Source organism: Ovis aries, chromosome 24 (assembly GCF_016772045.2).
Source record: "Ovis aries strain OAR_USU_Benz2616 breed Rambouillet chromosome 24, ARS-UI_Ramb_v3.0, whole genome shotgun sequence".
Lineage (NCBI taxonomy): Eukaryota > Metazoa > Chordata > Mammalia > Artiodactyla > Bovidae > Ovis > Ovis aries.
Genome location: NC_056077.1, coordinates 19654066 through 19666170, shown reverse-complemented (window position 1 = coordinate 19666170; position 12105 = coordinate 19654066). Strand labels below are relative to the sequence as shown.

Sequence of the window (12105 nt, the reverse complement as noted above, 5' to 3'; positions counted from 1 at the left end):
TGATGTACTCTGCATATAAGTTAAATAAGCAGGGTGACTATATACAGCCTTGATGTATTCCTTTTCCTATTTGGAAGCAGTTTGTTGTTCCATGTCCAGTTGTAACTGTTGCTTCCTGACCTGCATATAGGTTTATCAAGAGGCAGGTCAGGTGGTTTGGTATTCCCATCTCTTTCAGATTCCCATCAGCAGATGGTCAACACCAAAATCAGATTGATTATATTCTTTGCAGCCAAAGATGGAGAAGCTCTATACAGTCAGCAAAAACAAGACCGGGAGCTGACTGTGGCTCAGATCATGAACTCATTATTGCCAAATTCAGACTTAAATTGAAGAAAGTAGGGAAAACCACTAGACCATTCAGGTATGACCTAAATCAAATCCCTTATGATTATACAGTGGAAGTGAGAAACAGATTTAAGGGACTAAATCTGATAGATAGAGTGCCTGATGAAGTATGAACGGAGGTTCATGACATTGTACAGGAGACAGGGATCAAGACCATCCCCATGGAAAAGAAATGCAAAAAAGCAAAATGGCTGTCTGGGAAGGCCTTACAAATAGCTGTGAAAAGAAGAGAAGTGAAAAGCAAAGGAGAAAAGGAAAGATATAAGCTATCTGAATGCAGAATTCCAAAGAATAGCAGGAAGAGATAAGAAAGCCTTCCTCAGTGATCAATGCAAAGTAATAGAGGAAAACAACAGAATGAGGAAGACTAGAGATCTCTTCAAGAAAATTAGAGATACCAAGGGAACATTTCATGCAAAGATGGGCTCAATAAAGGACAGAAATGGTGTGGACCTAACAGAAGCAGAAGATATTAAGAAGAGGTGGCAAGAATACACAGAACTGTACAAAAAAGATCTTCACAACCCAGATAATCATGATGGTGTGATCACTCATGTAGAGCCAGATATCCTGGAATGTGAAGTCAAGTGGGCCTTAGAAAGCATCACTACAAACAGAGCTGGTGGAGGTGATGGAATTCCAGTGGAGCTATTTCAAATCCTGAAAGATGATGCTGTGAAAGTGCCATACTCAATATGCCAGCAAATTTGGAAAATGCAACAGTGGCCACAGGACTGGAAAATGTCAGTTTTCATTCCAGTCCCAAAGAAAGGCAATGCCAAAGAATGCTCAAACTACTACACAATTGCACTCATCTCACATGCTAGAAAAGTAATGCTCAAAATTCTCCAAGCCAGGCTTCAGCAATACGTGAACCGTGAACTTCCAGATGTTCAAGCTGGTTTTAGAAAAGGCAGAGGAACCAGAGATCAAATTGCCAACATCCACTGGATCATCGAAAAAGCAAGAGAGTTCCACAAAAACATCTATTTCTGCTTTATTGACTATGCCAAAGCCTTTGACTGTGTGAATCACAATAAACTGTGGAAAATTAAATCTTTAGACATTACCAAATGTCCTCTGGGAGCAAACTTGCCCCCAGATGAGTTGCCTGCTGTCCTGGAATAAATGCCTATCTTGTTCTACATATTAGAAATTTAAAAGCAAGACTCCAAAGAACAATATTGTTTCCAGATTACTTAACTCAGTCTCAAAATAAAACTGAGGAATATAGAATACAGAAAAATCCAAGTCTCAACAAAATAATATTTACAATGTCTGACCTCCAATTAAAAACTTACCAGGTATGACATGCAGTTTCAGAGTTGGGCACAATGTCTCTACCCTTTGGTGTTCACAATTCTTTGTGAACTCCCCTTGTATGAATGGGTCATGCAAGTTGTTTTAACCAACAGAATGTGGCAAGAGTGATTAAATGTCACTTCTGTGATTATGTTACAAGGATTATAGCACTTGTCCCACTCTGAGACTCTCTCCCTTGCTAAATTTGATGATGCTGTTGGCCATTTTAGAAGGACCTAACATTATTGAGGCAAATTATTGAGGGTAGTATCTGGCCCACAGCCAAAAAGAAACTAAAATATTCAGTACTACAACCATAAGGAACTGAATTCTACCAACAACTACATAAGCTTAAAAGTGATTCTTCTCCTAGTTGAGGTTCAGTGAGTTTACATGTGTATGTGCTCAGTTGTGCCCAACTCTTTGTAATCCTATGGACTGTATAACCTACCAGGCTCCTCAGTCCATGGAATTTTCCAGACAAGAATACTGGAGTGGGTTGCCATTTTCTTCTCCAGGGAATTTTCCCAACCCATGGATTGAACTTACATCTCTTGCATCTTCTGCATTGGCAGGCATATTCCTTACAACTGTGCCACTTGGAAAGCCCCAGTGAGTCTATATCCTTGGGTAATACCTTGATTGCAATCTTGCAGAAAACCCAGCTAAGCCTTCCTTGACTTCAACACACAAAAAGTGTGAAATAAAAAATGTGTGCTGTTAGAAACTATTATCTCAGGTAATACTGTTAAACAGCAATAAAAATATTAAAATCTATAAATCTACACTAAAAAGTTTAAAATCTAATCTACAGATACAAAAGCTCCAGGAAATCTAAGCACAGGAAACTTGAAAAAAAAAAAAAAAAACAGACCAAAGCATACCATAGTCAAATTCCTGAAAACTAGGGGAAAAAAGAAGAAGAAGAAATCTTAAAAAGGAGATTAAAAAAGGATATATTATGTACAGATGGGCAGAAATACCCATCTTATTTGAAGCAACAAGACAATAGGTCAGACATTAAAGTACTCAAACAAAATCATTGCCTTAGAATTCTTAACACAATTTAAGTATCTTTCAAAAATGATAGAAAAATAAAGACCTTGCCAAACATGCAAAAACTGAAATAATAAATCAACAGAGGAATAGCATTACCAAAAATAAAAAAGGAAATCCATCAGGCAGAAGGAATATATAAGAAGATATAAAGATGAATCTGGACCTGCTCAAGGGAAAAACAAGACAAGAAATGAGAGTGACGTTTGTTGTTCAGTAGCTAAGTTGTGTCCAACTCTTTGTGACCCCATGGACTGCAGCACAATAGGTTTCCCTCTCCTTCACTGTTTCCTGGAGTTTGTTTAGACTCATGTCCATTGAGTCAGTGATGCCAACCAACCATCTCATCCTCTGTTGTTCCTGACTCCTCCTGCCCTCAATCTTTCCCAGTATCAGGGTATTTTCAAATGAGTTGTCTCTTTGCATCAGGAGGCCAAACTATTGGAGCTTCAGCTTCAGCATCAGTCCTTCCAATGAATATTCAGGGTTGATTTCCTTTAGGAAAGACTGGTTTGATCTCCTTATAGTCCAAGAGTCTTCTCCAACATCACAGTTTGAAAGCATCAATTCTTCAGTGCTCAGCCTTATTTATGGCCCAACTCTCACATTTGTACATGACTACTGGAAAAACCTGCAGTGATTTTAGAGTCAAAGGAAATAAAATCTGCCATGGTTTCCACTTTTTCCTCATCTATTTGCCATAGAGTGATGGGACTGGATGCCATGATCTTAGTTTTGTGAATGTTGAGTTTTAAGCCAGCTGCTTCACTCTACTCTATCATCCTCAACAAGAGATTCTAGTTCCTCTTCACATTTTGCCTTTAGAGGGGTATTATCTGCATATTTGTCTGGAGAAGGAAATGGCAATCCACTCCAGTACTCTTGCCTGGAAAATCCTATGGATGGAGGAGCCTGGTGGGCTGCAGTCCATGGGGTCACAAAGAGTCACATGACTGAGCAATTTCACTTCACTCACTTCACTTGCTTCATACTTTATCAATGGAGAAGGAAATGGCAACCCACTCCAGTATTCTTGCCTGGAGAATCCCATGGACAGAGAAGCCTGGCAGGCCATGGTCCATGGGGTCACAAAGAGTTGGATATGACTGAGGTGACTAAGCAATGCATCTGCATATTTGAGGTTGTTGATATTTCTTCTGGCAATCTTGATTCCTGCTTGTGATTCATCCAGCCCAGTATTTCGCATGATGTACTCTGCATATAAGTTACATAAGCAGGATGACAACATACAGCCTTGGCATACTCCTTTCTCAATTTTGAAGAAAGTATAAAACCTTTTTCCTTACTCTTTAAATCTTAAAATCTTCTACCTTGTTATTCAAATATCTTTAGAAATGTAATTTTTAACCAAAAATCATAGCAATATATTGTGATGAAGCAAAATATATGACAAAATGGCAAATGTGAATAATATAAACCCAAACCGACTGTGAAAATTACACAACTTATTACCAGAGAATTACAACTAATAAGAAAAAAAAGTTAAATTGAATAAATAGTAATCAAAATGATTACTTTTGTGCAATCTCAAAAACAACAGAATGATCTCTGTTCATTTCCAAGGCAAACCACTCAGTATCACAATAAGCCAAGTCTATGACCCAACCACTAATGATGAAGAAGTTGAAGTTGAATGGTTCTATGAAGACGTACAAGAACGTCTAGAGCTAACACTGAAAAAGATGTCCTTTTAATTATAGGGGACTGGAATGCAAAAGTAGGCCATCAAGAGATACCTGGAGTAACAGGCAGGCTTGGCCTTAGAGTACAAAATGAAGCAAGGCAAAGGCTAACATTTCCCAAGAGAATGCACTGGTCATAGCAAACACTCTCTTCCAACAACACAAGAGATGACTCTACATGGACATCAGCAGATGGTCAATACTGAAATCAGATTGATTGTATTTTTTGTAGCTGAAGATGAAGATCTCTACAGTTAGCAAAAACAAGACCAAGAGCTGACTTGTTTGTCAGATCATAAACTCCTTATTGCAAAATGCAGACTTAAATTGAAGAACATAGAGAAAACCACCAGGCCTTTCAGGTATGACCTAAATCAAATTCCTTGTGATTATACAGTGAAAGTAACAAATCGATTCAAGGGATTAGATCTGATAGAGTGCCTGAAGAACTAGGGATGGAGGTTCATAACATTGTACAAGATGCAGTGATCAAAATCATCCCCAAGAAAAGCAAATGTAAAAAGGTAAAATGGTTGTCCAAGGAGGCCTTACAAAGAGCTGAAAAAAGAAGTGAAAGACAAAGGAGAAAAAGAAACATATAACCACTTGAATGAAGGGTTCCAAAGAATAGCAAGGAGAGATAAGAATGCCTTTTTAAGTGAAAGTGAAGTAGCTCAGTCGTGTCCTACTCTTTGCAACCTGTGGACTGTAGCTCACCAAGCTCCTCCGTCCATGGGATTCTCCAGGCAAGAATACTGGAGCGGGTTGCCATTTCCTTCTCCAGGGGATCTTCCTGACCCAGGGATTGAACCCAGGTCTCCCACACTGTAGGCAGACACTTTAACCTCTGCACCACCAGGGAAGCCCCAAAGTGAAAGTGAAGTCGCTAAGTCGTGCTCGACTCTTTGCGACCCCATGGATAGTAGCCTGCACCAAGGTCCTCCATCCATGGGATTTTCAAGGCAAGAGTACTGGAGTAGGTTGCCATTTCCTTCTCCAGGGAATCTTCCCAACCCAAGGATCGAACCCAGGTAGACAGACGCTTTACCACCTGAGCCACCAGGAAAGTCCTTTTTAAGTGAACGTTTAAAAGAAATAGAGGAAAACAATAGAATGGGAAAGACTAGAGAGCTCTTAAAGAAAATTAGAGACACCAAGGGAACATTTCATGCAAAGAGATGCACTATAAAGGACAGAAACTGTATGGGCCTAAGAGAAGCAGAAGATAATAAGAATAGGTGGTAAGAATATATAGAATAACTATATAAGAGAGATCTTAATGACCCAGATAACAATGATGGTGTGATCACTCACCTAGAACCAAACATCCTGGAGTGTGAAGTCAAGTGGGCCTTAGGAAGCATCACTATAAACAAAGCTAGTGGAGGTGATGAAATTCCACCTGAGCTATTTCAAATCCTAAAAGATGATGCTATTAAAGTGCTGCTCAATATGCCAGCAAATTTGGAAAATTCAGCAGTGCCCACAGGACTGGAAAAGGTCATTTTTTATTTCAATACCAAATATGGGAAATGTCAAAGAATGTTCAAATTACTGCACAACTGCACTCATTTCACATGGTAGCAAAGTATTGTTCAAAATCCTTCCAGTTACTTCAACAGTATGTGAGCCCAGAACATCCAGATGTACAAGCTGGATTTAAAAAGGCAGAGGAACCAGAGATCAAACTGCAAACATCCATTGGATCATAGGAAAAGGAAGAGAATTCCAGAAGAACATCTACTACACTAAAGTCCTTGACTGTGTCAATCACAACAAACTGTGGAAAATTCTTAAATTTTACCAGACCACCTGACCTGCTTCCTGAGAAACCTCTATGCAGGTCAAGAAACAACCATTGGAATCAGACAAGCAACAACGGACTGGTTCCAAATTGGGAAAGTATTGTCACCCAGCTTATTTAACTTATATGCAGAGTATATTATGAGAATAGCCAGGCTGGATAAAGCACAAGCTGGAATCAAGATTGTGGGGAGAAATATCAGTAACTTCAGATATGCAGATAACACCACCCTTATGGCAGAAAGCAAAGAGGGAATAAAGAGCTTCATGATGAAAGTGAAAGAAGAGAGTGAAAGAGCCTGCTTAAAACTCAACATTCAAAATGAAGATCACGACATCCTGTCCCATCACTTCATAGCAAACAGATGGGGAAACAACGGAACAGTGACCGACTTTTTTCTCTTGGGCTCCAAAATCACTGTGGACAGTGACTGCAGACATAAAATTAAAAGGCACTTACTCCTTGGAAAAAAAAGCTATGACAAACCTGGACAGCATATTAAAAAGAAGAGACATTACTCTGCTGACAAAGTTGTGTATAGTCAAAGCTATGGTTTTTCCAGTAGTCATGTACAGATGTGAGAGCTGGACAATAAAAAAGGCTTAGGGCCAAAAAATTGATGCCTTTGAACTGTGGTGTTGGAAAAGACACTTGAGAGTTCCTTGGACAGTAAGGAGATCGAACTAGTCAATCCTAAATGAAATCAACTGTGAATATCCACTGAAAGGACTAATGCTGGAGCTGAAGCTCCAACGCTCTGGTCACCTGATGGGAAAAACTGACTCATTGGAAAAGACCCTGATGCTGGGAAAAATTGAAGGCATGAAGAGAAGTGGACCACAGAGGATGAGATGGTTGGATAGCATCACCGACTCAGTGGCTATGTGTTTGAGTAAACTCTGGGAGATGGTGAAGGACAGGGAAGCCTGACATATTGCGGTCTATTTAGGTCACAAAGAGTCAGACACAAATGAGCAACTGAACAACAACAACAAAATCTTTAAACAAGTTGGAAGAGATAACCATTAGAAACCCACACACACCTAACAAAAAAGTACTTCAGCCTGGAAGGACTGAAAAATACAGCCTAAGCAAAGCTTACATGCTAAGACTTTATCAGGAGGTTCATTCATAGAATAGCAAGAATGAGAGAATTAAGATGTGAAGGAGAGAAAAAAAAAATTGAATGTAATGTGTTTAGCATACTGGCCACAGGCTGATAAAAAGAAATGTATTCAAATGCTACTATTCCACTAAGTCAAATGGAAGCATCAGGCCTTAAGATAGTCCACTGCAGGGAGAAAGGCAACGAAATTTATGTCAACTCTTTATTATCTCTTCACTCCATGGTCAAAGTTCAGTTGGCTGGTTGACAACTTCCCTGAGTTTCTGAGTTGGGTGACCTGAAGATTCCATGAAGCCACTGTGGATGAAAGATCCCTCACTCCATGACACAAGCTCTTTCTTTGAGCCCAGAAATGAATAGAACTAGCTCCCAATGCAGGAATAACATTTGCCATTCCAAACCCTGTTCCTTAGAAGGGAGTTTAAAACAACCAGTAATGTTATTAATAGAAGACAAGGTGATAACATTGGTGGACAGGCTCTCTGTGAAGAAATAAGTCAAGTCATGCAAAACAGGTGAAAATAAGCAAATCCCATGTACTGGGTCCCCTACATGTAACATCAACATGTATAAAGCTAAAACTGACAATTAAAAGGAAAAATTAGACAACTCAACTTAGAGGGGTGGGAATGGGTGGGAGGTTGGAGGGAGATTCAAGAGGGAGAGGACATATGTACACCTATGGTTAATTTATGTTGATGTAAAACAGAAATTGAACCAATATTATAAACCAATCATCAATCAATTAAAAATAAATAAATATTTAAAAATAACGGGGAACACATGTACACCCATGGTGGATTCATGTTGATGTATGGCAAAACCAATACAATATTGTAAAGTAAAAAAAAATAATAATAAACATAAAGGTAGATATTTACTATACTTCTCACAATAACTGATAACAACTAATAGATAAAACGAACATGAACAATGTGAATAACAAAATTGATGTAATATGTACAGAAAACTGCACCCTTTTCATGCTCAGCACAAATTGTTTTTCAGTGCACATGTGATAACATAACACTTGTTAAAATTGGCTGTATTCTAGTCCATAAAGCATGTTTCAATAAAATTTTAAAAAACTGAAATAAAAGACTGGCACCTAGTATGTTATTGTGTTTTTTAAACACATTAAAAACCATTCTGTTCTATTAAGTTCACAATTGTGAGCTTCAAAATCTGCTGAATGATCCTTGATCAAAATACAGATTACAAACATTCAAGAAACACTTTCATTCTTTTCATAGAATGGTCTGAGAATTGTATTTTCTTTGGCTTCCAAACCAGAGGTTAATGATTTAGTAAATGTGGATGTATGTTAATTGAATGTCCTCTTTAGGGAAAGATTACCTATACCTTTCACTGATATCTGTGAAGATTTCTTTATTTCAACCACATCAACTAATAGTGATGACTTCCATTGCTATTAAGAAGACACATCAGGATCTTAACAAACTGCTAGCTTTTGATCCTTAAAAAGCAACTTGTAACACTATTTTAAACTTATAATGGTCCTTGAAATTTTATAAATGTCCTATGGGTCAAAGAAAAAGTTAACAAAGAAATTAGAAACTGTTATGAAATATATGATAAAGAAAACATTGTATTTCAACTTACAGGTTGTAACAAAAGTTGATTTGACTTAAATTTAGAGGCTTATGTGCAAAGATTAGAAAAAAAGAAGGTCTAAAGAACAACAAGGAAGAGAATGTAGGGAAACTCAGCCAGCAAAAACTGGCCACAGAAAGCAGGAATCATAAAGGAAAGACTTTATTACTTTAAATTTCAGAACTTTTACAAGTCAAAGACACCATTAAAGCAAGTTACAGGTTGGGAGAACACACTTGCAATACATACATCACATAAAGAGCTTGTATCCAAAATATACAAAGAATCAGTGAAAATCAGTGAGAAAAGACACAACCCAACAGAAAAGTGGGTTCAGTTCACAAAAGAGAATATCCATGTAGCCAAAAAGCATGTGAAAAAGTGTTCAACATCATTAGTTGACAAGGAAAATTAAATTAAAACCACAATGAGTTTACCACTATACCCTTTCCAGAATGGTTGAAAGTTTAAAAGGCTAATACCACCAATTGTTGGCATACTTATGGAACAAGAGTAAAACTCTTTTACATTACTGATAAGAGAATGAATTGGCACAAATGAATTTTTTAGAAAAAAAATTCACTTTATTTAACAAGGTTGAAAATATGTATATTTTATACTCTACCAATCTTAATCTTAGGTATATATCCAACAGAAAAATGTGCACATCTTCACCAAAATATATCCTTCAATAAAAAATAAATAAATTTAAAATAAAAAAGTATAAAAGGGAATATTTCACTGAGAGAAAAACTATTGCTAATATATTAGCATATATCTGTTTTTTTTCTCTGATACACATGCTTTTTGCAAAAATGGGATATCTGCATTGTTTCAGGATATGCTTTTTTTCATTTAACATTATATTGGGGGCCTCTCAACTCTTATTGAATAAACCTACAGCTTCATTAAAAAAAAATATTCACATTGGTTTACTCTAATAGGCCAATACTTGAACAACTAAATATTCATCAGCAATAGTGACAAACTGTGGTATAGTCGTAAAGTGTAACACACAACAATGAAAATGGCCACATTGCATCTATACAGAAAATGTCAATAGCTCCCACTGAAACAAAAGAATGGCTATTATATGGTTCTATTTAAATAAAGTTTTTAAACCAGGCAACACTAATATACAATTTTAGAATTTAAATAGTAACTATTTTTAGAGAAGAGAGATGTAGTTATTTAGATGGGATGCAAAGGGGTGTCCAGATTACAGGCAATATTCTATTTCTGGCTGGAACAGTAGTTGTGAGTTCATGTTTCAAAAATCTGTACACATTGGTATGTATTTATTTTAATTCAAGTTTTTAAATGAAAAATCAAATAACAAATAATTTAAACTACATGATCAACATTTGTGTAACAGGTCCTGGAGACACAGAGAGAAAATTAGCAAGCTGAAGTTTAAAGTTGAAAATAGATTTCAAAGAGATTATTCACTAAGGAGGAAAAAAGAGAAAAATATGTGGTAGTCAGGGAAATGGCTAGATGATGAAAAATTAACAAGAGCTTGCAGTAGAAAATGACATTTCCAAACATGGAGAGAAAGGAACAGAATGTATGCTGGTTGACACACGCTGCACACAGGGGACAAAGGGAATGGAAAGATAAGTAACCATTGATAGCTACATAATATTTCCTATGTGCTAACAATTAAGATCTCTTTAATTATCACACAACTCTATGTGGTAAGAGTATTTTTACCTCCATTTTACAAATGAGGCCCAGAGAAGTTAAGAAAGTTGCCCAAAAGTTATAGGGGTAGGAAATGGCAGTACTCAGGTGCTACATATACTATACTACACTGATAAGACTTAGGTTTCAACCTGGGTGATTTAGAGGGTGATACATGGCAACCCTGGAGAAGGCAATGGCACCCCACTCCAGTACTCTTGCCTGGAAAATCCCATGGATGGAGGAGCCTGGTAGGCTGCAGTCCATGGGGTCGCTAGGAGTCGGACATTACTGAGCAACTTCACTTTCACTTTTCACTTTAATGCATTGGAGAAGGAAATGGCAACCCACTCCAGTGTTCTTGCCTGAAGAATCCCAGAGACGGGGGAGCCTGGTGGGCTGCCGTCTATGGGGCTGCACAGAGTCAGACAAGACTGAAGCGACTTAGCAGCAGCACATGGCAACCCACTCCAGTATACTTGCCTGGAGAATCCCATGGGCAGAGCAGCATGGTGGGCTACAGTACAGGGTTGCAAATTAATGGATAGATGGATAAATTAATGGCTTTCTCTCTGACTTTAGAGCCACTGCTCTTTATAATATGATCTTGATTTGACTTGATATTAAAAAGATCCTCAAATCTTGGAATTGAAGTATATATTAGGGTCATAATTTATAAGCTTGTATGATTATTTCTTTTTTTGTTCATTTTATTCCAAAGAAGATTCAAGACATTTAATATATGATTTCTCTTCATAGTATTCTATTCAAATAGTCAATAAAATTTCAAGCCAGATCAAGAATTTAGATAAAAGAAAAACACCAGCAAATGACAAATGACATAGTATATATATGCTATGCCCAATCTATATTTGTATATTGCTATAGTGTTATAATCATTCATTAGTAACAAATGTATAGACATAGTCCAAATCTATGCATAAACCTGTTCCACAGGCCCAAAATGAAACAAAGAAAGTGAATTTACCTTTAATCTGGTTTCCTTTTCCATAACAATGGTCCTGATAAGAGTAAGTTCACTTAGAGAAAATATAAGTAAAACTGCTAAAGGGAAGAGAGATAAAAAACTTAAAAAAAATCGATCTTTATAATAAGCAGGGTATGGAAATCTGCCAACAAAAATGGTGACATTTTCAAATAACATTTCCGCAGCTCTGCCATTATGGTACACAATGATGGCCTTATCTAAGGCATGCTGCACAAGCAGGAATCCGTCTTTGTAGTACTCTAAGTGAAAAAACAAAGATTGCCAAGTTCAGTATATTAGGAAACAGCAAGGCAAGCACAGAAGGCAATTCAGGTAATTCAAAGTCTTTAACTCATAAAACAAAGCAAATTCACATAACTTATAATGGTTTTGAATATAAAGAGATAATAAATAGCATGGAATTGCATTACCACCTTCCCCAAACTAAAATACTTGCATCTAAATGTTACAGTTGGTTTAT

At 37.1% G+C, this 12105-nt stretch overlaps 1 protein-coding gene across 1 annotated transcript in view; it reads right to left on the bottom strand.

Moving 5' to 3' along the window:
* LOC101113819 (phospholipid-transporting ATPase ABCA3-like) overlaps nucleotides 1–12105 on the bottom strand; it is a 219732-nt gene that overhangs the window by 206006 nt on the left and 1621 nt on the right. The window contains exon 2 of the mRNA XM_060406324.1: nucleotides 11625–11884. Coding sequence (XP_060262307.1) covers nucleotides 11625–11884 — 260 coding nt within the window. The remainder of the gene's footprint in view (nucleotides 1–11624; nucleotides 11885–12105) is intronic.